Here is a 24,924-nt window from a genome sequence, read left to right as displayed (position 1 = left end):
TTTACAGAGTTACTGCAAAGAGCAAAGTTGGTTCAGCTTGTTCTAGATCTGCAACAGGGACTGATATGTTGCCTTCAAGTGCTGAGCTATTGTAGGGACTAAAGGAATCAGAGCCTGGTGTTGAAAGGGTTTCTTAGAGCTGGTCTTCCTGGCAATGTGTAAGTGTGAAAGAGTATTATCTTGTAATTCCTTATTACTTGAGACAGCTTAACTGTGAAAGAGTTTAAAAGCTCTGTGTAACTTTCTATTTCTCTTTGTGGCTGATGGAAGATCAACTGACTCGAAGGGCAGTAGGCAGCTGGGGTTGCTATAGGGTTGCTACAGCAACTTGATTTTTCTATTAGGAGCTAAATTAACAGGCACTTTGCCTAATGACTCTAAACTTGGTTTTGTTGGGTTTTTTAAACGTTTGTGTCTTCTGAAAAATTCAGAGGGTGCAAATATATTGACATGAGTTTTTTCATTGTTTTGTTAAACTCAGCTAACATTTACTAACATCTCCACATCTGATAGGGGTTTAATGTTGAAAATAGTTTTTACAAGTTTCATAACAAGCAGGTGAAAAAAACCCCACCTTTTGTCTTTTTCTGCTTCTTGTGGTTTTCTGAGTCTTCATTAAGCACATGAGTGTGATTTACAGTATTCCTCTTTCTTGACAATTTCTACATGTGGGGTAGTTTGTTGTCTCACCATGGGAGACACCAATGACGTACACTTATTTTTTTGCTTTTTCTGTCATTGCTCAGTTGGTGTGTATCTCTGTGTTTTCTCCTGTATAACCTCTGAACTCTGATGCAAGGCTAGATAACAGAGGATCACTAAGCACTTACAGTTTGTTTTGTTTTTAAGAAACGGAAATAATTGATATCCAAAAGTGGACAACTTCTCTCAGCTTCAAATCCTTCTACCTGATGTCTGCATTTGAACCTGGCAGTTCTTATTTCCTTGTCAAGCATTTCCTGCTAGGAAAGATCTTGTTTATGCAGGACAATAATACGGTATCATCAAGTCAGTATGTTTATGCTGAAAACTTAACTTCTTTACATCCATGTTAGGGCCTTTAGGATACCAACCAAAACACAACAGTAGGTGTTTTCCTCCTCTACAACTGGTGCACGCTGAATCCCATACACTGCAAATGGAGAAAATGAGCATGGAAGGGAACATCTCTGTGGACATGTGTGTGTAAATGGAATTACTTCCTCATACAAGAGACAAATCAGCTGCAGCCTGGGAGGAAACCTGGGGTATCCCCAAGAGCATTGTTAGGAAAGCATCATTTGAGGAGATGTCCAATGGAAAGAATTAATTATAATATTCATAAAAGTAGTTGAGGGAACCATAACATGGAGGACCCCTTCTTTCAGCAGGGAAACTCCATCCTTTAATTAGAGAATAGAGCAAAGCAAATTTACTCCACTTTTTACGGATATGAAAATGGAGGCAGTCAGGGTCACCAACTTTCCCTGGCAGCGAGCCTTGTACAAAGACTCCAGGTTGCTTTTAAAGAATCAGGCTCACTTTCACTCTTGCTTTCACTACTAGGAAATAAAATCTCAAATTCATTAATCGTCATCCACCTTAGGTCTACAGGGAAGCAGATTAGAAGAAAGGAGCTTCTTCCAAGGAAGCTCAACTTTCAAATAGGGCAATATAAAAAACAGAACAGTAACAATCAGTCAAAACACCTAGCGAATACTAAACATCTGAATCACAAACTATTGAGTGCTATACCCTGAAAGCCTGTCCATAAGAATCTATTCTTAGAAATATTTGCTCTTATAATTAAATAATACAAATATAAATAACTACCTCTTGCTGCTGCAAGAAGAATCTTTTAAAAAGACCCGTTCATTTAATTCACCTGGGATGAGGAGATATTTAAAAATATTTGTGCAAAATCTTGCCAAACTGATTAATGCTTATTATTATTAGACACTATGCTGGGGTGATGCTTTGTTCCATACGTCAGTGTAAAAATAACTGATTTTTAAACACATTAAGAAAAATTTTCTGGGATGAAGTTCATTGAACTTGCAGTAAAAGAGGAAGAGACTTAGCACTTTGGGAGGAAATGTTGCAATCCAAAGTGTGAAAAAAACTAGCTTTAAAATATTCTGACATTTCCTGGTTTTTATTAATTAAAAATATACTATCATGACAATTAAACTGCAATGGTATTTAGCCTGTATTTTGAAAGAGAATTATGTAATAATAAGGCTCTATTTATACAGCAGAGCATGCTACACAAAAAGAATATTTGTAAATATTCTATATCTCAAAGAAGTTACCAGGAACTAATTAGTCATAACTTGTTAGTATGAGCAGTTTTAAAACATATAGTTATTAAAGAAGAAGTAAGCAGTAACTGAGTAATTTATCCTTTTGTCTCCTTGACCTTTGGCTCACTTGGATCAAAATTTGACAAAGATTGCAGCTGCTAAGTATATTACCACGAGATGTAGGTAGTGGCTTTTAGTCAGACTGTAAAAATAACACCCCCCCAGCACCAATGCAACTTTTTCTTCTGGCCGAAAAAAAAAAAAAAAAAAAAAAAAAGATAAGCAGGGAACTGACGTCTCTTGGAATATATAAACACTCCCTCAGAGTTTAGAGGCTATGTTCTTGGTGGGGAGATGTAGCTGCTTGTCATCTTGTAACTTGATCCAAATCATGTGTTAAGTACTTGTCTGTTCAGCTGAAAAGTCAGTTGCCCTTATTCAAGGTGAGTCATATGATACAACTTTTAAAATCAGAGGGTTTTCCTCTTTAATAGTTCTAAAATCAGGTGCAGGAAAGCTTTTGAAAATATTTATTTGTAATATAAATTAAATGGCAGGATTATCCAAAGCTGTTTCCAGAAACAGTGAAATTTTACATATATTAAGTGAAATACTTGGTTACTGTGTTAGCAATGGTATTTTATGTTCAGTATTGCTTGCTTTCCCTGTTTCACTCTGTCTTTTGATATTAGATATTATTGAAACTACAGTTTCAGCCATGTGAATTTATAGGAAATGAAACTTTTTATAAGATGTATTTTTAAATTGTTATGTATTTTTATAATGAACCTTCTATAATATTTGTAGCATTTACTATTGCATATAAAAAGCTCAAAACTATGATTCCAAAGCATGTCAAAGATTAAAAACAACACAACACATTAATAACTTCTTATCTGCAAATGCATCTCTTAATAGTTTCAGGATTTATAATCCCACCATCTGACCTTGGAGAAACAAGAACTGTAGTTTTGGATTGAAACTCTCAATAGGAATTTTTAAACCCTCTTTAATTTTCACTATACACACTGCATCTTCCCCATGTAGTTACTCTCATTTGAGGCAATAAATCTGATTCTCTGTCAGAACAGAAGTAATTTCATGTCAAGCAACATTAAAAAATATTCTTAGAGCTGGAGAAATAATTAAGAAAATCTAGATATTTGATATTTTATAAGGGCTTACTTAGACTGACATGTATGGAAGAGTAAATTAAGTAAGAAAAAGAATCTCAATAGCATTTTGCATCTTTTCTCCCTATTCAGTTGCTTGTAAATTGTCTTTTCAGAGATTTGAGTGGACCATTTCCATGGTCAATATTCCATTAAGGACATTTGAAACAATATTAATAAGTACATATCCAGCTTTCTAGAATGAGTTGAATATTCTTATTAATTCTGTAGTCAAATCTAAATGTAAATGGTACTATATTCCCATAGATAATATCTACATTTTTTTATGGTATATTCTGTTCTGCTTAAGTTAAATTATTTTTGCTTGAATAGGAATTTCTGGACACAACTGCTTTCTTTTTGGAATTTTCTACTTTAATCTTCATATTTTACATTCAGTTGTGATAGATGAGAGTAGCTTCTTGACTTCTACATGAAGTATTACAATATGAGTGCTCTTCGTTGCAGCTGTGTAATGGATAGTTTGAATTGCATAACTTTGATTTGTTTAGACTGCTATTGTATTGTGTTTGGTGAGAGAAGGGTGAATATTTTACAATCTGCAAAATCTTGAAATAGACACAAGTTATTACAGCCAGTTACTTTTTAGCTCTTTTAGTGAAAGTGCTCATGACAGATACCTAGCCTGCAAAACAAAAACACAATCCAATGGAACAGCTTGTAGAAACCCTGATGGAAATGTATTTTGGTGGAAGGTGTGTTTCTGTTGGATTTTAAAAGCTTCAGTATGTAAGTCAAGAAAAGAGGTCTGACAATTCCTAAAAGCCCTCCTTAAACAATTCTGGAAAAGATGGTTTCTGTTTTAAATTTTAAGATGCGTTATTTCCACAATTAAAAAAAAATAAATGCTAGAAATTGTATCATTGGGGAAAAAATCAGCTTGGAATACCTGCTTTCCAGAATTTGATTTCATTTATGATTTCTACTACTTAGATTTTCTGCAATATGTAACAGCAGTCATATTTTTCCAATCCCCACACCACTCACCCCATCAGTTGCACAGCTGTATTACAGGTCTGCTTTTGCCAGACTAAAGATCCTGATCTGAATATATCTACAAAAACATGAGAGTTGGTCCTAGTGAATTCCACTTAAAAGTTCTTCAGGTCTAATGAATTTCTAACTTGAGTTTGCTTAAAAGTTTGCCTTTAGCCACAGTATGCATCCATCCAGTATGTCAAAGAGGCTTTAATAACTTGGTGTCTCTGTACTTCAGTCAAGTCTTTCTTTGTGAAAAGTGCAACAAGTTGCAGAAAAAGTTTGAGAAAATAAATTTTTGTCTTAATGTTGTGCCTTTCAGGAGCTTCTATCACCATTCTGTGTAAAGTCATAGAGTAACAGAGGTGGTGGAGAGGAAAAAAACTAAGTGAACATGCAGTGCAAATAAAATGTACCTTCCCCAGCAGAAAAGCCAGGTTTACAGCTGTAAAGAGGTTCTTCTCAGTCCCTAGTGAAAGTCAAAACCTTTAGCCAAATCTGGTTTTTTTCTTGGTCCCTTGTATGTGCAGGCAAAGCAATCCAAGTGCAAAGTTCTAATGTGGAAACCACATGGAATGACCTGGTGGCAGGTGGATGGACTGGCTAACTTTGATAGGAAGGGTGTTTTTCTGAGATTGCAAGTGGTGTTTTGGTCATTTTGCTTGCATGCAGCCAAGAGGAAATGATTAAAATACCAAATGAGCACAAATGCACAGAAATAGTCATTGTTAATGGCAAGGGAACCGTAAACTGCTCCAAGTGAGAAAGCAAGCAAAAGGTGGGTTTCCAATGCAAATAAAAGGAGCAGTCTGGGATCAGGTATGGACATGATATGGTAGTTTGGTAGGACACATTAGCTTGCTGAACCTTCTGTATCAGTATATGTTGTATGTGTCCTTTATTTAGTAAAAGGATGTCATAAATGCATTTACAAAACTAAAACACTAGCTATTTCTACACCTGCTTTACTGTTTAGAAATCCATGAAAACTTTTTATCCCTTTAATCTTTATGAGTAAACTGGGAATTCAGTTTGAGATGTTCTTCCACTTCATCTTTATGTTTTATTTTGCTCTCTGTATTTACCTTGAATGTATAATTAGCTCTGTAACTAATACCTGCCCTAAGATTGCAAAAACAGCCTGGTTTGCTCCCACTAGTTCTGTAAGTTTCTGGTTTTCCCTGAAGTGGGCCATGGACATCGCAGGCTGTTGTTAAAGCAAAGGGCTATAGCCTTCTCCTTTGGCACAGTGAGATTTCAGGGAAGGTGCTTGCCTCAGGAAGAGTGTCAGCTGAATAATAACAGTGTCAGTTTGCCCTAATGCAACAGAGCCAAAAAATAATAATAATAAAAAAAACAGACTACTGAAAGACCTTATAAGTCTTTTAGAGAACTGAAATTAAAAAAACAACAACAACAAACAACAAACAACTATATGTAACAAGCAGCTAGCTTACAAAAAGTGCATGCAACATTTTTGGTTTTGGCATGGTCTGCCACTACTGGCTGGTTTTAACATGTTATCTTTCTACCTGCTTCACCTCATGCACTTTGTACTTTGAGCTTTGGAATGTGATTTTTGTTCACTCTCTCCTTATATTAGCAGCTTCTCTTGGGAAGATCAGTGCGTCTATTTGGACTAAGAATTGAGAAAAAAACCCACAAACATCAAACCTTACAGCAAGGATATTTTTACATTTTCTGCCTGCACCTTGACAAAGGAGAGGAATGGGCTGTGGCACGAACTGTGGGCTCATCACTGGGGCCATCATCGGTGCTGTTCTGGCTATCTTTGGGGGAGCTCTGATACCAATTGGAGATTTCCTTATAGGAAAAGCAATAAAAAAGGTATGGATATTTCAATTCATGTGGTCTGTGGTTATTCACTAATGATTATTTGTAGTTCTTGTGCTCTGTTTCTTCTTGTATCTTTTTTTTTTTTTTTTTCCTTTATGAAACTTAGTTTTTTTTAATATATGCATCACAAAATTCCCTAGGAATAGAAGCTGCAACAATATATTTTAAAATATATTCATTATATTGTCATGTTTCCTTGCTTGCTGTATTTCATCCTAGACATGAGAAGTTAAATGTTTTTTTAGATGTCTTTTCATTAATGTAAGTTGAAATAATGCATTTTTAATTTGTATTATATGTTTGTAGTTTCTTTATGTTTTTCCCCATGATGATCCACATGCTTATTTTTCTGCATTTTGATATTCACTCTATACACTTATATTTACGTAGAGCAAATAAACTGAACAAAGTTCTGATGCTGAATCTAATCTTACATTTACACACATTGAGCTCACATGCTTGTATATCCCAAGCCAATGTGCTCCATGAGACTGCAGGATGGGATCATATACATCTTAATTCAAGGGATGTGAAGGGTATTTGAGATTGAGTGTTGTAAAACTGGCAGACACAATTTTTTTCTTCAGGTTTTTTTTAGATTACTTTGTTTCTTTAAAATCTATTTTTGTCTGTAAAGAAAAATGAAAAGTTAATTTGTTAAATCTTTGGTGAAAAGGGTGTATAACTGAGGGCCTAAATCATGGAGTATTCTGGAGTGAAAGAGTGGAATCTCTGAGGTGTCCACTGTGAAGACATGGAGTCCCCTTGGGGTCACTGCAGACAATGACTCTCCTACAGTTAAAAATCTGGAAACATTAAGGTCTTGTCTAATGATTAGGCCTCCTAATGATTTGGTGGGGTGCTAAAAATTGTGGAGATCTAGAAGTTACTTATTCAAGGGCCCTTCTGGAAGACTTCTCTTCACTCAACAGCTATTGAAGTAATTTGTAGAGATGGATCTATGAACTGCCACGAAAAGTTAAACTGTGTGTTTTAGAATCTAGGCCCAACATAGATTCTACCATGACTTTTTAAAAAAAGTTGAAATAAATGGCTTCTATATGGCATTTTAATTTTTTTCAGCAAGCTCAATAAAAACCTAACTATAGAGGAATTTTCCAATCCTTATTGTATTTTTCATGGAATTTTCAAATTACAGAGAATAAAAACAAAATTCTCCTTAAGTAATGTCTCACTCATCTTGCAACATTTTACATAAAAAATTACTTTATTCACAAATAATTGTAATTGATTGACGTACTGAGGAAATGGCAGTTTTTCCAGAAAGCAAAGAATTTAAAACCAGTGTATCTCTGTATATTAAGTATTTACTTCGAGTTAATCCAGAATGTTGTCTTATTCCATTAACTATTTTCAAAACAAATGAGACACAGCAGCAATATTACATGTTCATCCACTTACTGGTAATAACGAGCTAGTTATACAGCATCGTTTGCTAATGTCTGTGTATGAAATTAGACCTGCATGAGTTCTTAGTGGTGAGGTGTTAGACCAAGTAATTTTTTCCTCAACCTCTTTATAATTTTCTGCATTGTGATCATGTTTCAGTTGTTTGTACCTATTTCAGGGTAGCTTGCTTGACATATATAAAAATGAAAATTTGTACCATGCATCATATAAACCAGCAAAAAGTGACTTTGTAGAGGTTTATTTAAGCACATGGGTACTTATTTGTTTTTAAGCACCAGTTATCCTGTTTCTTTTCTTTTTTTTTTCTTGTTATGCTGACTGCATAGTGAGACCATTAGACTCTAAGACAACTCCCTTACAGAAAAGAACATCCAAGGTGCAACAGCTGAAATATGTCATAGTTTCAGCAGAGGCACAAGAGGGACTTAAATCTAACTAATTCTGATTTAGTTGTCTTTGTGTAAGGATTACTAAGAAAAACAAATATTAGTTATTCACTGTAGTATATGTAAGGCAAATTTAGAGCTGACTGCAAAGGAAATAGCAGAGCTCTTCATTATGCTGAGGCAGGGCATCATGAAAATACATTATTTTCTATAACATTTCACTTCTGGAAAGGTCATTTTTCAAGGAAATATTTGAGAGAAACAGATCAGTTTAAATTACAATTTTATTTGGAGTTTTTCAAAAATCTCTGGGACAGGAAAAAATCCTAGTAAGCAAGATATACTTTCAAAGAAGCCCTGTAATCATTTGTCTTTCCATTTTGGACCTATATGAAGCAGGGCCTGAACTTCAGGTCCTTACCCACTGGGTGAAAATAAATGTCAAAATGACATTTTTAATAAAAGGGAAAAACTCTTTCAGATATTACCATTATATGCAAAATCATATCTTAGATTCTACACAGTACAAAAGTATTGAAAAAAGACTCCTAGTTGTTTCTCTGTCTATGCATTCTCTGAGTATATCTTCGTCATTTGCACAAGTTGACAGGTTGACACAGTAAGACCAAATATATATTTGTAGGATAAATTTATTTTGCTATAAAATATTATTGCTGGATTTAGATAAAGAAATATTAAATATTCTTTTTTTTTTTTTTTTTTTTTTCCTCCTGAATTAATACTTTTAGGACACTTCACACTATAGCAAGTCAAATTTTCATAAATTACCTTGTTATCAAGATTTAGTCAAATTGCATTATCATCAGTTTACTCTCAAGCAAATCCAGATGAGCTGCTTAGCATCTGCAATGAAGAGGGACAACTTTAGTTTTAAAATAAATACAATCAATAGTTCTTACAATTTTTGTTCTTGCTAGTAGTAGAAGCCTGACTGTGCTTCCCTTAAGCCTACATCTTTACAGCTTATCAAACTCTTACCAGCCTCATCAATTCTTTATTGCAGTTATTGAGACATTAGCCTGAGTAAACAGGGAGGACATATTTTGCTGGAAGGCTGCATACTGTTGTTGCAGCAAAGAGAAAGCACCCGTAAGTGTATAGACAAGAGCAGTTGCCCTTTAGAAATTTGACAAGAGATTCTCAGGGTATAGGCTGTTATCTGCAAGCAGGCAGGTGCAGTTCTCCACCCATGAGAAGTCCTTAGGTGGACAACCCAAAGTCCATGCAAGATATAACATCAAGATATGACCTTTTCATGTGTGATAAACCTCTGGTTTATTAACATACACCTGTTCTTCAACACAAAACACATTACTAACTTCTCTAACCCCCGAATGCTCCACCTGCATCCCAGGTCTTTTGGGATGAGCTGTGTCTAGTCCTGCCTCCACCAAGTTAAAGGAATTTCAACATTACATACATTTATTGTATCTTTTTAGAGGCTCTTAAAATTAACTGTGACTCGGAGAGCACAGTCAAAGGACACCACCAGCAGTACCTTGGCAGTGATCCACCCAGTGGAGACTTTCCTCTTTTAAAAGATGCACTTTATTTCAGTACCAAAGGGCAAAAATGCTGAGGGGAGAGGTGCCTTTCCATTACAGCCTTAGGGGTTTAGAAAACTGTCCTTGGTAATTCAGGAGGGAAAAATGAAAGTTTTGGAGTTGTATCTGATATTCTTGAAAAGAGGTATTTTGATATGGCTCACTCACTTCTTTTTGCCTTTCCTTCCCCTAAAACACTATTATTTATTATGGTAAAATTTCCCATCATTTTACATATGATTTTTTTTTTTTTTTCAGCTGCTCAGATTTTTTTTTTCCCCCATAGAGGTCTAACCACTCAAGTTTATTGGTAGCTGATGAATTTCCCACAAAAATCTTTATCACTATGTGCCTAAGAGCTTTTACTTCCTACCTGAGTGTGTGAGATCAGCAGGTTATCAGAAGCCAAATAATGTTACTTAACATATTGAATTCCTGATGAATTGATAATACAGCATGGTATATGGTTTGCCAAAATGCCTTAGTGCTGCATTTTTGTTTCAGTCCTCAAGGTTAGTCTCTGCTATTTTTAGAAATAAAGCTATCAGTTTTAGCTATTAGTATGTCTAGCCATCTGTCTCTCTGCATATCTGCTATCTGTGAATGGCCAGATTATATCTACTAGAGGCATACCAGATACTTCTAATTTAAAATAGTGTTTGTGACATTCGTATGCCACTTCTCTATCAAAACTAACAAAGCTAAAGCAACTGCTGGCCCTCAGCAGAGCATAAGTAATCTACTAATAAAATTGATTGGCTTCCATAAGTTTTTATGATCTAGAACTGAAAAAAGACTAAGAGTTTTGATCCAACAAAGCCTGAATAGAAAGGCTAATAATAAGTTCATCATCATCATTTAACAAATAATAAATGCCTATTTATATTTTCAGCTAAAAAAATGGAAGACGACTATTTGCCTTCTTGAAACGTAGCTTACTTAGTTTTACAGAATCTTGTTGTGCCTTTCCTCCAGTTTACATGTGCAGCCCAACACATATAACCCATAGAGAGAAACTAGTAATAATTTTGTTACAGCCTAAAGTATTTGTGGCATCTCCCAGTTCCTGGAAAATGACATCTATTGTCCATCTGACCTGATGCTTTGTCAGGACTGCAACTTTGTCTTGCATTTTGTATTTCTTCATCAGAAATCATGATGGCTGAACTTAGCGTTAAGCAACAAAGTACAGCAAGGTCATATTTCTGACAGCTCAGCATTTCTTGAATTTATGTTTTGCCAGTTGACCCACCACAAGTGGGGGAATAAAACTGTGTCAGAAACAAAAGGGTTAAAGTTCCCATTGATTTCACTTAGTCTTGCACAGTTAGGTCATGAGATAACTAGGCTGTGTAGCAATTCCATATTGCACAGCTACTTTTGCTAACAGTCATGGACTATTACATAAATTGCTAGAGCTGATGTAGGTTAACCAGGGAGATAAGATGTGTTTCATATTATCAGTTGCAAATTAGTAGTCTCCCAGATTACCCTACCTTTCTTAATATCACAAAGCAAGAACATGTTCACTGGGGAACATACAAGTGACCAGCCATAGAGAGAAGTAATATTTAAGGCTGGCCTCACCAGCAATTGGACAACCAAATCCCAAGGGCTTGCTGGCATGAGGATATTAGATTTATTAAAGGAAGGCATTAATAAATACAGAGCTCTAGATTTTCTTCTACTTTAATCCACCATTTACACTGTCGAAGTATGTGACAGAATAATACACACCACTGTTGTGGAAGAAATGTTATTAACAATAGTGGCTGAATGCCACAAAAAATAATAATCTTGCTCCCTTCCTCCCACTCCCTCTTTTGTCCTTCTGTTTCCCTTGTTTTAACTCTGGTTGCCATCTGATCCTTCACCCTACTCACACCACCGAGCCAAGCAGCTCACTGGTAGAAAGGTAATCCAGAAAAAAATTAATAAAAATATTCTTGCTCTAGTACAGCAGTCAGCTCCCTGAGAGATGACTGCTGGCACTTGGGAAAAAGCAGGTGTGTGGAACCTGATCCATGGGGTGTGGTGGGAGCTGGCTTGCTTCACTGGCTGCAGCACTGTCAGGTTGGATCAGCTGTCCCCTTGAAGCATCTTCCAAGAGCCAGAGGCATTGGCACAGAATAAATGGTGGGCTGCAAACCCACACAATGACTCGTTGTGACCCTGCTGACACATGTAATCAAGTCCCAGTACCTCTTTGTATAATGCTCAAAGTACTTTTCCTCTTTTGGCATTTCCAAAGGGTGTGATGGACATAGTAGTTATTCTTCCATGAAAAATACAAGGGACAGCGAATCTGTTCTAGATTGATAAGTATATAATATAGTGAAGTGCATTAAGGGACATTACAGAAAACAAATGAAAAGGCTTGTCACACAGCCTGCAGTCCAGATTGCAGGAATGTTCTCCTGGTTGTATTAAAAATCTAGTATAAAGTTCTGTATACACAGCTTTCCTTGCAATAGCAGAGAGGATTAGACACAGATCCACTTTGTGGAAAAAATAAGATCATTTACACAGAGAAAGCTGTGAGTAAACATGTTCCTTATATTCTTCCAAGTTGACAAAAAGTCAATAGTTTGGGTTGGAAGGTACCTTCAAGACCATCTTGTTCCAACCCCCTTCCATGATGATTAGATTAATCAAAGCCCCACCCAACCTGGCCTTGAACACTTTAAGGGGTGGGGCATCCACAGCTTCCCCAGGCAACCTGTTCCAGTGTCTCACCACACCCCCAGCAAAGAATTTCTTCCTAATATCTAACCTAAAGACCTCCCTTCTTCCAGTGTTGATCCATTACCTCTTGTCCTCTCACTACATGACCCGGTAAAATGTCCCTCCCCAGCTTTCCTGTAGGAAGATGCGATCATTTCAGAATAAACGTTTTTCAATTTGCCCATGATGTCTAAAGCTGGAGTCAGCTTGGGCAGTGTTTCTGTGCCTCTCCAGGATGGGAGGACAGGTTCTAAGTCTCAGGCACTCTGAGCAAACACTGCAGTGGCAGAGGAGGTAGCATATCATTCTGTGCTATTTGGGACTGTTTCTGTTTAACATCTTTATTGATAATCTTGATAAGAACATAGAGTATATTATCAGTAAGTTTGCAAATGACACCAAGCTGGGTGGGAATGTTGATCTGCATGAGGACAGGGAGGCTCTACAGAGAGACTTGGATAGATTGGATCATTGGGCTAATGTTAATGGTCTGGGCTTCAACAAGGCCAAGTACCAGGTCCTGCACTTGGGCCACAACAACCCCAGGCAATGTTTCAGGCCTGGGAAGGTGTGGCTGGAAAGGGTCTGGCAGAAAAGGACCTGGGGGTTCTAATTGACAAGCAGCTGAATATCAACCACCAGTGTGCCCAGGTGGCCAAGAAAGCCAATGGCATCCTGGCTTGTGTTAGGAATAGTGTGACCAGCAGAAGTAGAGAGGTGATTGTCCTCCTGTACTCAGCACTGGTGAGGCCACACCTGGAGTGTTGTGTCCAGTTTGGGGCACCTCAATTCAAGAGAGATACTGAGGTGCTGGAGCGAGTACAGAGGAGGGCAATGAAGCTGGTGAAGGGCCTAGAGAATAAATCTCATGAAGAATGCTGAAGGAGCTGGGAATGTTTAGTTTGAGAAAGAGGAGGCTGAGAGGAGACCTCAGCAGTCTCTACAACTACCTGAAAGAGAGGCTGGTGCTGGTCTCTTCTCACAGGTAATTAGCGGCAGAAGACCGAATGGCTTCAAGCTGCAACAGGGTAGGTTTAGACTGGACATTAGGAAAAAAATATTCACAGATAGAGTGGTTAGACACTGGAATAGGCTGCCCAGGGAGGTGGTTGAATCATCATCCCTGGATGTGTTTAAGGGTCATTTGGAGGTGGTGTTGGTGGATATGGTTTAGGGGAGAACTTTGCAGAGCGGGGATGATGGTTAGACTCGGTGATCCCAAGGGTCTTTTCCAACTTGAATAGTTCTGTGATTCTATGATTCTATTGTGGCTTTTAGTAAAGGGTTATAACAAGAAGGAGGAAAGGATGGAGAGGAAGATTTCTTAAAAGAAGTCAGTAATGTAACTACAGAATCAGTTGTTACAAGTTTCAAACTTCTCTATTCACCTCTGTGCCTGTGTGTTGTTGACCTGTGGAGAGAATTGGGAGTTTGTCCTGCTAGACCATATAGCTGTGAGGAATCTTTAACCATTTCCCTATCCCAGTTAAGCAAAGGCAGGAGGCAAAATCCTGGCATCTGCCTCCATCCCAAGACCCTGCTGATCACAGATAGACTGAGTTTTGCTTTTCTTAATACCAGCCTCCTTCTCCCAGATCCTTTTAGCAATTATCTGTGGAAACTGAAAGGGTGGTTTCCAAATCATATAAACTTTTCTTTCTCCACCAAGGAGATGTTCTGCCCCATGCTGGATCACAGCTGTGGTAGAACCTTTGGTCTCCTGAGGTTTGCAAAACATGGCTGAAGAGTATTTTAACTGTTAGATCTGAGTGCAAGACTGTACAGTCTCTAGGACTGTATAGACATTTACCATACTCTACCTGAGTGCCACAGGCAGAAAAATGGTGGTTACATTAGAAAGGTTCCTGATGTCCTGTCTTGTCCTTAGAGGCATATTTTAACTCCTTCCCAAGACTTGGGAGTTAAGTCTTTTGTGGATGGAGAAGACAGGCCACTATTCACAGCTGGGAAACTTTTCTAACAAAATACTGTCAAAAACAGAGATATTTATTAGAAATTCTCAGTTTTGCTGACAAGACATTTCTGACAAAAAGCAGTTCTGCAAGACAGCTTTGTTCTGCAAAAACATTTGTTCTCCTTGGGTTACTTAGTACCTGATTAATGCTCAGAGGTAACTCATTACCTCCTTGGGCTATTTGGAAAGGTATGAAAAGTAGTTTATGGACTCTAAAAACTGCTGGATATCATTCAGTCACTCAAATATTTTCTTTTTACACATCATCAGTGGATTTGGCAAGTGTTTGGGAACCAAGGCAATGCCTGACCTCAGCAGTAGGAAAGTTTTGCTACTGGTGACAGTAGCAATTATATCAGCTTTGTGGTCACGTTGTTTAGAGGGAATCACTTTTGCTCTCATAGGGCAAGAATGTCAGAGATCCTTCAAATGTTGCTCAAAATTGTGTGTTTTATGCCTCATATTGATGATAATATATAGCTTGGGTTTTGGTGTTGTTTTTTTTTATTTGTTGTTTTGTTTTGGTTTGGTTTTTTTCTATTTGGGAATCTTCTGCAATCATCTGGAAAGCAATTGCAGCCTCTCACTCATTATTTATGACTAATTTTAGCTTTGATTTTTATCTTTTTAGGAAGCTGTCATTGTAAATGGTACCATTGCTTATGACAACTGGGTTGTGCCAGGAAGTTCAGTTTACAGGGAATTTTGGATTTTCCATGTGCAAAATCCTTCAGAGGTATTAGAAGAAGGAGCACGTCCAAAACTTGAACAAAGAGGACCTTACACATACAGGTAAGTAAAACCTCCTGAATATGACATGTCATATCAGAAGTTTTGTTAAAGTCAGATAAGGTTCTACTGACTTAAAATGTAATTTTTTTATGTTCCAGCATTGTATTTTAATCAGAATTGACAAAAATGCCAAATTGCAGTTACATGCAGCAATCACAAACAGTTTCTGTATTGAGTCTCACATTGGGTAAACACATGTAGAAATAGGTAATTGGGTGTGAAGCTGTTTGCTTTTGTGCAATATGATTGCTCACTGGTGTTTCCCACTACAGCACAGAGGCACGTGGCGTTTGTTGCTGTTCAGTTTTTGCCAACATTTTACTTATATAAAAATATGCCAGATGCCCTACAAGCAAGAGATTATCACTCATGTATCACACATTTATTTTAATAATATATTTTGTTTCTTTGCTCCTTTAAAATTCATTATGAATCTCTAGCTTTTCCCTTTTCAATTTTTCCTCTGAAAAGCATTTTTTTTTTTTCTGAAACTACTAGCTTGGGCCTAGATGTAGCAGTTCAGTCCCATTCAGGGAAGCTTTCAATAATTTGCTAAATTTTAAATGTGAGGTTGACATGCTTCCTGAGTCATTAAGTCCAATATCCAGCTGTTACTGGCGCCCCTGTTATGAAACTTCTTTCCTAAAATGATAGGATATTTCTTTCATGATATCTTTGCAGATGAATATTGTATTTGCAAGATATTTTGCTTTGCAGCATCTACAGCTGAGGTGCTGTGATGCCTACATCTCGTAAGATGTTTCTCATAAGAAACAAAGAGCTCTTGATTCATAAAGTACCTGGGAAGACAAAGGTTACACAGGAATCAGGAAATGAACCAGTTAAGAAATAATGCATAGGATGAATTGAAATGCTGCAGAACATAAATTGGAACAATGCAAAGGATGAATTGAAATACTGCAGAACAGTAATTCCCACAAAACAGAAATTATTTATTCTGGTAGTGGTGATGGTGCCCATTTTCTCAGGGACTAATCTCTGCCAGAAGCCTAGATGATATTATGTAAGAAATGATGGTTATAGCTCTTCTCACTGCTGTAGTCATGCTTACCTATGATATTTAGTCAACCTGAATCATTGTGACACTGAGTCTCTCTCTCTTAATCTCCCTTTAAATATTTAATTAGTTTTTAAAATGTCAAACAGTTGGCCTTGAAAATGCAACTACTCCCTCAATTCTGTTGGGACATGTTTTAGGTATTTTGTTTCCAATTGGAAGTAACATAATCAGAAAAAAAATATCTCCCAACTTTCAGGTAGTTGTTCTACACATTAAGTTATTAATTAAAATTGAATGTACACAAACCAATCTTAAGAAGCCAAGACCCAGCTGCTTTTGGGATAAGGCCCTCCTGCCATGGCCATGTCTGTACCTTGGGGAAATGCTCTCTGAACCTTTAGGTGTCTCCAAGCCCAGGCTGGAAGATCTGGTGGAGTACCATGGAGATCCCTTCTGGGATGGAGCTAGGACAAATTTGTAGACCCAAAGCATAGACAAAGTCATATTATACTTGCTAGAACCTGCCCCCACAGAGGGGTCGGCAAGAAAATGGGAACTTGCAGAATTGACCTATAGCTAGAACTGCAGCAGATCAGAGATTAGTACCTTAGATATCTGCTGATTGAGCAACCTTGAGAAGCTTATGAGAATCTCAGGGGAGCTGAAAGATTTCATATAAATCTCAACATACAAATTAAATGTTAGCAAAGTGTTTCCCATTATGGATTTAACCTATAATCTCGTTTGATTTAACATTGGCCTATTGGATTAAAATTTAAGAATGTTTATTAACCATTCTGAGTCGTCTCCTTCTATGTAAATGAGTTGGTGAGAAAGCTTAGAAAGAAAAAAGGACAAAACATAATTAAGTTAAAACTAAATATAATAATAGATATGATCCATTATTGAAATAAAAAATAAAAAAGAGGAAATTTTTGTTTTAATTTTTGTATTAAGAAAGAAGCAAACACATTAGGCTCTAAGGGAATATTCCCAAAAGAAATATATTTTACAGAAAATGGAATTATTAAATACATTCACATGAAAAGTTTATAATGTTTTCAGCAGTTACAAAATGTTCAACAGTCATCTACAAAAATATTCATGGATACTTCAAAAAACTTCAGTCAGGCATAGTTATTTGTTGTTTCAAAAATAAAATTTAAAAATGATTCTGTGTTTTCATTTTTCTATTTCAAGGGTGAGATATTTACCCAAAGAAAATATCACGGATAACTCTGATGGCACAATATCCTACATGCTGCCTAATGTTGCTCGTTTTGAACCTGATCTCTCTGTTGGGTCAGAAAATGATACATTCACATGCCTCAACCTTGCTGTTGCTGTAAGTAAAGAAACAAAACCACTTTTGAATATCAAGATACTGGAGGACATAGGGGAGAATTTAACATTAGTAATGGTGAAACTGCCAAGGGATGTGGCAGGGTTAAGGATATGAATAGGTTTTCTCTCTGTGAACTCAGATGACACGAGTGTCAGCTAGGCTGAGGATAGCTGTAAAAAAATATAAAATTCTGAGAACATATTGCATATGTTTAGGTTTCCATATATTCTCAGGACAATCTCAATGGTAAATGGAAAATTACTTGTTCCTGTCAATGGAAGCAAAGACATTGGTTTGGATGGGATGTATCAAAAAGCATCCTCCTGGTTAATTTTAATGTGGGAGTGAATCAAAAGTTTGTGGATGAATTCCCTTTTTGTGTGAGGTACAGCATGAACAGTACAAGGCAGATTTGTCATACTCTTTACATACCATCCTCAGTCCTGCTTTGGAGGGGAGGCTGCATTAAATCTCATCCACGGTGCATGCATGACTTCACTGGCCCCCTGTGTTTATTCCCCATGGTGCCCCTCACCACCACAGCAACAGTTTCCCCTGACCTCTCCTGTCATACCAGGACTTCTTAGTCCTTCAAAGAAAAGTACAGGGGTTCCCACCCAGAGCAGTGCTGGAGCCTTTTTTGGTCCAGATGTTCTTGTATTTACAGAGGTTGAGAATGTTTGTTCTTCACTGATGTTTACAGTTTTCATATTTACATTCAGCCCTGGTTGTGTTGCTTGATTGTCATGTACTGACTCTGTGGTGTCTGTGTGTGTGAGTGTCAGGATCACTGGGAAAGGGTGGGTGCTAGGGGCAGAGTGAATAGATGATGTTGTTAACACAATATAGAATCACAGAATCAATCACAGAATCATCAAAGAACCCATGTTAGAAGGGACCTCAAAAGATCATCTGATCCAAGCTTTTCTGAGAAAGGGAGCCACGAAGAGATATCCCAGAAACCTAGGCACCTTGAAAACCTCCAGTTACAGGGACTCTATGACACTCTGACTATTCTGATTGACTGTTCTCACTGTAAAACATTTTTTTCTTCTATTAAGATGAAACCTGTCCTGGTGCAACTTTTATCCATTATCCCTTCTTTTTTCCATGTTACCTCTTGTTAAAAAAAAGAGCCTCCATCCTCTTTCTAGCAGCTCTTTAAGTACTGGAATATTGTGAGCAAGTCTGCCTGAGCCTTCTTTTCTCTGGGGAGAAAAGAACTAATAGATAATGGCATATTACGTTATTCAGACCCCATATATTCTGCCCATGCCTTAATTTAGGCCAGCACGTTTCTTGGAAAGCTGCTCTTGTTTCCTGTACTCAGGGTCCTTCATGTCACAGTATTAGCTAACACTGCTCATCTTCCACACTTAGCACCATGTAGCTGTTTATGGAGCTAAGCATAGTCTCATGCCTGGAAGCATATTTTTTAGGGGAGATGGGAACAGAGCATCCAAAGTTTGTTTTGCTATTCAGAAACAGACTGGTGTAAGCCTGCATTCCCAGAGAGACCCTTCCTATCTCATTCACCAGTACTGACTCCAATCCATTAGAGCCTACCTTTTATATCATAACCTTGTCATCAAAATACACACAAGGGATTTCAGATATATGTTTTTCACAGTCTCTTAATTCTGAGGAGACTGAACACACATCTGCATCTTATAATCTTCTTCTATCCATGTTTACTTCTTACTCTATTTTCAATTTCAGACAAGAGTGAAAGACTCATGGGGCTGAAGACAGCAGGAAGTGAGAGCAAAAGAGACTCTTCCATTGCTACCCCTGTAGCACTAACTGTAAAAATATGGTCTATTGAAGAGCTGAGCACTTGCTCTAAGAAAATTGCTTGGTTTTATACAGAATTACTTACCAAAACGGTTACAATTTCCTGCTTCACCAGACAGGCCAACATAGATAATTTCTGTTTGCTTTCCACAAGTGCCTTTAGGGACTAGACTTAGTGTTATGCCTCTGGGAACATTCATTACAACTACTACTGGCAAATCTACATTAGTATTTATTGAATTAGGAAAAGTTATCCATTATTTATAATTAGAGCTGTTCGGAAAGGAGGACTTGTTAATTGCAAAGATGTATTCATTCTAGGTAAAGAAATAATGGATATTCAGCACTTGATCAGTTTTTGCAGGATAAAGTTATGTTGCTGCTAGTGTAACAGCAAATCTTAGCCAGGTATCTAAGTCAGTGATTAACAAGGCTTCTATATTTTTACTTAAATGTTTTAGTGCAAATGAATCTGAAGTATATGGCATATGGAGATTACAGGAGAGAGCTAGAAAACCAAAAGTGGAACAACTCATATTATACAGATAGAGACTCAAGATTATTCCTTGGAGATATTCAAAAGCCATCTGGACATGGTCTTAGGCCACTCTTGATGGCCCTGCTTGTAGAGAGGTGTTAGACTAGATGACCTCCAGAGGTTCCTTCCAACCTCAGCTCTTCTGTGGTTCTGTGATTAGGGATGAGCTAGTGAATGGCAGTAAAGATGAATTGTTTGTCTTTGTGTAGTATTACCAGTAATTGTTTTGTTAAGGAGTATCAGTTTTAAGTAGAAACTTAACTTACAGTGGGCTGAAACTCTGGAAAGGCTTTGCCAGAGATTTCTTGCGGTCAATCTCTGTGTTTTTAATCCAAAGCACATGCAGAATTTTATACTAAACTATAATTTTATTGTTGTTGTAGGCTGCACCTTCCTTGTATACAAACACTTTTATACAACTACTATTAAATACTTGGATGAAATCTTCTAAGTCATATTTGCTGCAGAACAGAACAGTGAAAGAACTACTGTGGGGATACAAAGATCCCTTCTTAAACAAGGTTCCCTTCCCTTTGGACCCAGTTCTGGGAGTCTTCTACCCGGTAAGTTAAACAAATGAAGAGGCAAAACCTTCAGATATCATTCTGTGAATAAAAATTAAGGCAGCTACTGTGAGGAAGAAAAATGTGACAATGCTACAACCTGGTTCTGTACTTCTAACTGTTATTCCTACTTCTTGTGTCTGTTACAGTATAACGGAACATCTGATGGACTTTACAGAGTTTACACTGGGGCAGAAGATATTAAAAAAACAGCAATAATTGAAAGCTATAAAAACAAAAGGTATCATAGCTTTGTATAATTAAAGACCATAAGTATTTTTGAGGTATGACTTTTAAGGTTTGATTCACTAAGAGCTATAGATAGATGGAAAACCTTCAATAATTTGAGGGAAGCTGGATCAGGTCCTGGGCTTAGCAAAACCACCTGTCTCTTTCAGTTATTCATGATTCTTTTTGGAGTTCAGATTGAGAGAATTATTGATTCTTTGATACAAGTAGTTACTTCTACTTTGCATACTTAAGTAGCCAGATCCCTTTTATCCTATTCCAATGTGTCATATAGTTTATCTGAATATATTGAATATCTCTATCCTCTGACTTTGCTAATGGGTCAGGCTTATGCTGGAGCAGTTATGTTTAGCAATACAGGTAATGAAGTGGATTACATGGTATAATATGCAACCTGCAATATGACTTTTTTTTTTTTTAATCTTAAAGGAATCTTTCATACTGGGAAGGTCACTGTGATATGGTCAATGGCACAGGTGAGCCTATTCAAACTTTCTAAAAAATCAACAGATTTATTGATATTTTAAAGGGAATGACGAAACAAAATGTTTATTTTAATTCCCTGGAGTTTTGAGAGTTCTGTGTTCTGTGTATTAAATGTCTATACAAACCAGAATATATACATACTATTACTACTATACATGGATAAGTTTGCATCTATTATATTATATGTTATTTTACATTATTTTGTATATACATATACACACACCCTCTTTAGTTAGAGTAGATTTGGAATAGACAGAAGAACAGAATCCATCTATATTTTTCTACTAATTAGCTATATGGTACAATATAACTAAGATAATTTTTTTATTGTTTCAACCATTGAAAATTTTCTTTGCATCCAATAATGCACATCCATTTACATTATTTTAAAAAAATCCAAAATTAAATGCACAGGAATTAACACAAATAATTTTTACTGAGATATGAAAATAAACTGAAGTGGAAAGGGTTACGGTTCTCCAACAAGTGGTGTGAAGGCCCCAACAGGTGAAAAGGGATGAAGAAGAGAAGTAGTTTAGTTTGGGTTGAATCAACTAAGAAAGTATATTTTTTAATTTGCATTTGGAATGTACATGAGAACTTGTTGAAGGATACATTTGTTGAAGGTGATACTTGATGAGTGCTAATGTTGCTGTGAGAACAGCAGAATCTGAGGAGCTGAGGCTGGCAAATGTTGTGATGGAGGCTTTTGCAGACAGGTGTTCAGTGAGCAAGTGTCAAAACAAACATGTTTATGGGTTGATTGGTTTTGTTGTGTTTTTTGTGGGTTTTTTTGTTTGTTTTTGTTTGTTTGTTTGTTTTTGTTTTCCTTTTATGTGTTGCTTTAGCTGGTATAGTTAATTTTCCTTGTACAAGGCAAATTATGTTGAAGTATTTCAAATACATCACAATAATCTGAATTTCCAATAGTCTATGAATGAGAAAAGATTAGTTCCTTTTAAAACTATGTAATTAATTTTAGAAGAGGCAATATTCCATTTGGTTCTGGGACGTTTCTTCTTTCTTATGGAGCCTGACAACTTTTTTTCCCAGGGTCAGTGTTATGGTTTTTCTTCTTCTACAGCAGGTAGAATAAACATACTCAGCTAACTAGACTAGTGCACCAGTACAGTAGAAATGTGGAGTCTTTCCTTGTTATCAAAGGTTATCACAGAATTTACAAAAGCATTCAGTGCAACTGCTCAGGAGAGACAGTGTGTTTAGAGAAGCAACAGGTTTACAAAGTCATACAAATAAGTGTGGAAATTCCTTCTTGTCTTGGAAGCTTTCACATCAAAGTGCAGCATGTATAGAATAAGTAAATATCTAGGTAAAAATATTATGCAGTATTCTTTTCTGGGTTTGAAATGAGCCCATGTTTGCAAACTCCCTGAGACTGCCAAGATTTAGAAATCAAGTGTGCGCCCACCATGATCTTGGATCTTCTTTAAAAAAAAGTGCTTCTGTCAGCAGTGGGCAAATCACAGTATGTAATTTGGCTTTCTCACTCTTGCCAACTAGATTAAATGATATCACAGATGTTTTCAGTGCCTTGGTTTTGACTGCTTATTACTAAGAAACTAAAAAAAATTGTAGCAAGAAGTAAGAAATGTGCTGGTTAAAATTTTGTTGCAACACCTTTGGGAATATGGCAGGGTCCTCTTGCTTAACTCTGGATGCTTGCAATGTAGAAATATGCATCTGAAGTCTCTGTATTTTTTTCATAGTGAGTGGAGAAAAAGGCATTGCCAAAGAGCTATTCCTCTGGCCTATTTTGCACTTCTGTCATGGAGTAAGATGAGTTGTGCCCTAGAAGTGCTTCTTTCCTTTAGTGAGAGAGGATCTCAGTTTATTATGTCTGCTTGAGCAATCTTTGGTGGAAAAAAGTTTAGCACTGATTGTTAAAGAGGCAATGTTGAAGTCTAAACCTGTGTTTCTCATAAGTTCTGAGTGCCATAATTGCAGGTAGACCAAGCATGTCTAGAAAGGTTTAGGTCTTAAGACTGCATAACCCTTCAAGATATGGCAACAGGTATTGGGATTTGTAATATGCAGAAACTGGGTTTTGTATTCTCTTCTTTAATGGGCCTGATCATACAATTTCATATCTGTGGGTGAAAAAAAAAAAAAAAAAAAAAAAAAAAAAAACCCTGCCATAATTTGGCTGACTTTCAAACATAATATAACCTTATCTGTAGTGTGCCTGTTATTGTACACATATATCTTTTCCCATAAATTACTCATTTTGTTTATCTTTTCCACAGCTTTATAGGAAAGTAACAGCTGAGTATAATGCCCTCTAAGTGGAATTGCTTTCAAGTTCTTATTTTATTTTATTCACAGATGGGGCATCATTCCCACCATTTGTTAAGAAGAATCAGGTACTGCGTTTCTTCTCCTCTGACATCTGCAGGTAGGTGGGTCCCTTCCTGGTGTGACATGCCCTGCATGTGCCACTCCAGTGCTCTGTGGTTTCAGAGGGCAGTTTTCTGCTTGGGCTCAGGGTTCTGAAATAGTTCAATATAAACATTTCAGCTAAACACATATAAATGCATGAGCTCTGTTCATGATTCAGAGCCTGGTTCTTTCACTTTTATTTATGTCAAGTAGCAAGGTATTTATGGTTTATTTCATTTCAGCCAGTTAGAGATGTATAATCAGGAATATCTGACACTGTTGTGAGCTGTTGCAGATCTATGAAAGACACTGATGGGCAAAGGGTTCCAAGTCTTGAACTTCTTATCTCAGGACCCACATCCTATAACCTGCTTAATTTGGTCTGAGAGGGAAACAGGTAAAGCAGGGGACAGCTAGGCTTGTCTTTGGCATTTCTCGAATGTCACCTCTGCTGAGTAGGATTTCAAGTCATCCACTAGATACCCCAAATTGTTTTCTCACAGGATAATTTTACATATTTTATTTTTATGTACTTACAAACAAACAAAATTACTTAATGCATCCCATGCTGATGGCTTTTCAGTCTGCTTCTTCTGCTGTGGCTGTCCAGCGTCCCTGAGTTCTCCAGTGGGATCACTGAAGGAAATATTAAAAAATTTAAAGTGCATCACAGCATATTTACTTTGGGAGGCTTGACCCCTTTTATTTATTTTGCTGCCTGGAAACAGCTGTTTCCTTTCAACTAGGTTTAAAGTGGACCATTTACTTTGCAGACTGTTTTTAAATGTCACTGTTTCTACATGAAGTTAAAGTTTTGTGGTTTTTTGGTTGGTTGGTTTTGTTTGTTTGTTTGTTTTTGTGAAGTAATTGTATCCCCAAACTCTAAGACATTTCACAAGTCATGGAAAAGGGAATTCCATGCAGAGGAGAAACGATCAAATGCTTGGGATCGATTGCACATAGTTTGAAAGATCTTGCTGGCCATTTAAGTCTTGCAATTAATGAATGATGAAGAGGGACAATACCAATTGCCCAAAGGTCATGCAGAAATGGGGTAATGGCAGGTGGTTCTGTCCATGATGCAAAATCCAGAACCCTGTTCTTTGGCTGCAATACTGTGCTGCTGCCTGGCTACATTACTGTGTAACAACCATATCTCCCTATCAGCTGATAATGTAACAGCAAAAAGAAGTGTCTGATTCATATGCAATGGAATAAGGTTACATGCAGAATGTTGCCTGCATCATAAAGCTCAGATTAGTATCATCAAGTCAGCAAAATCTATAGCAGAGCTGATTTATGTTAATAAGTACTTCTACTGTAGTCTAAAAATGTTCAAAAATTTAAT

The 24,924-nt window shown here is 36.9% G+C and overlaps 1 protein-coding gene across 1 annotated transcript in view; it reads left to right on the top strand.

The window, feature by feature from the left end:
- The first annotated feature begins 2,621 nt into the window (after nt 1-2,621).
- Nucleotides 2,622-24,924, top strand: part of CD36 (CD36 molecule (thrombospondin receptor)) — a 28,412-nt gene continuing 6,109 nt past the window's right edge. Inside the window, exons 1-8 of the mRNA XM_010001786.1 lie at nt 2,622-2,725; nt 6,060-6,301; nt 15,023-15,183; nt 17,405-17,549; nt 20,265-20,444; nt 20,594-20,685; nt 21,123-21,169; nt 23,523-23,592. Coding sequence (XP_010000088.1) covers nt 6,182-6,301; nt 15,023-15,183; nt 17,405-17,549; nt 20,265-20,444; nt 20,594-20,685; nt 21,123-21,169; nt 23,523-23,592 — 815 coding nt within the window. The 5' untranslated portion in view covers nt 2,622-2,725; nt 6,060-6,181. The remainder of the gene's footprint in view (nt 2,726-6,059; nt 6,302-15,022; nt 15,184-17,404; nt 17,550-20,264; nt 20,445-20,593; nt 20,686-21,122; nt 21,170-23,522; nt 23,593-24,924) is intronic.

The sequence above is a fragment of the Chaetura pelagica genome, unplaced genomic scaffold (genome assembly GCF_000747805.2).
Source record: "Chaetura pelagica isolate M959 unplaced genomic scaffold, ChaPel_1.0 scaffold137, whole genome shotgun sequence".
Taxonomy (NCBI): domain Eukaryota; kingdom Metazoa; phylum Chordata; class Aves; order Apodiformes; family Apodidae; genus Chaetura; species Chaetura pelagica.
This window is presented reverse-complemented; position numbering and strand designations above follow the sequence as displayed.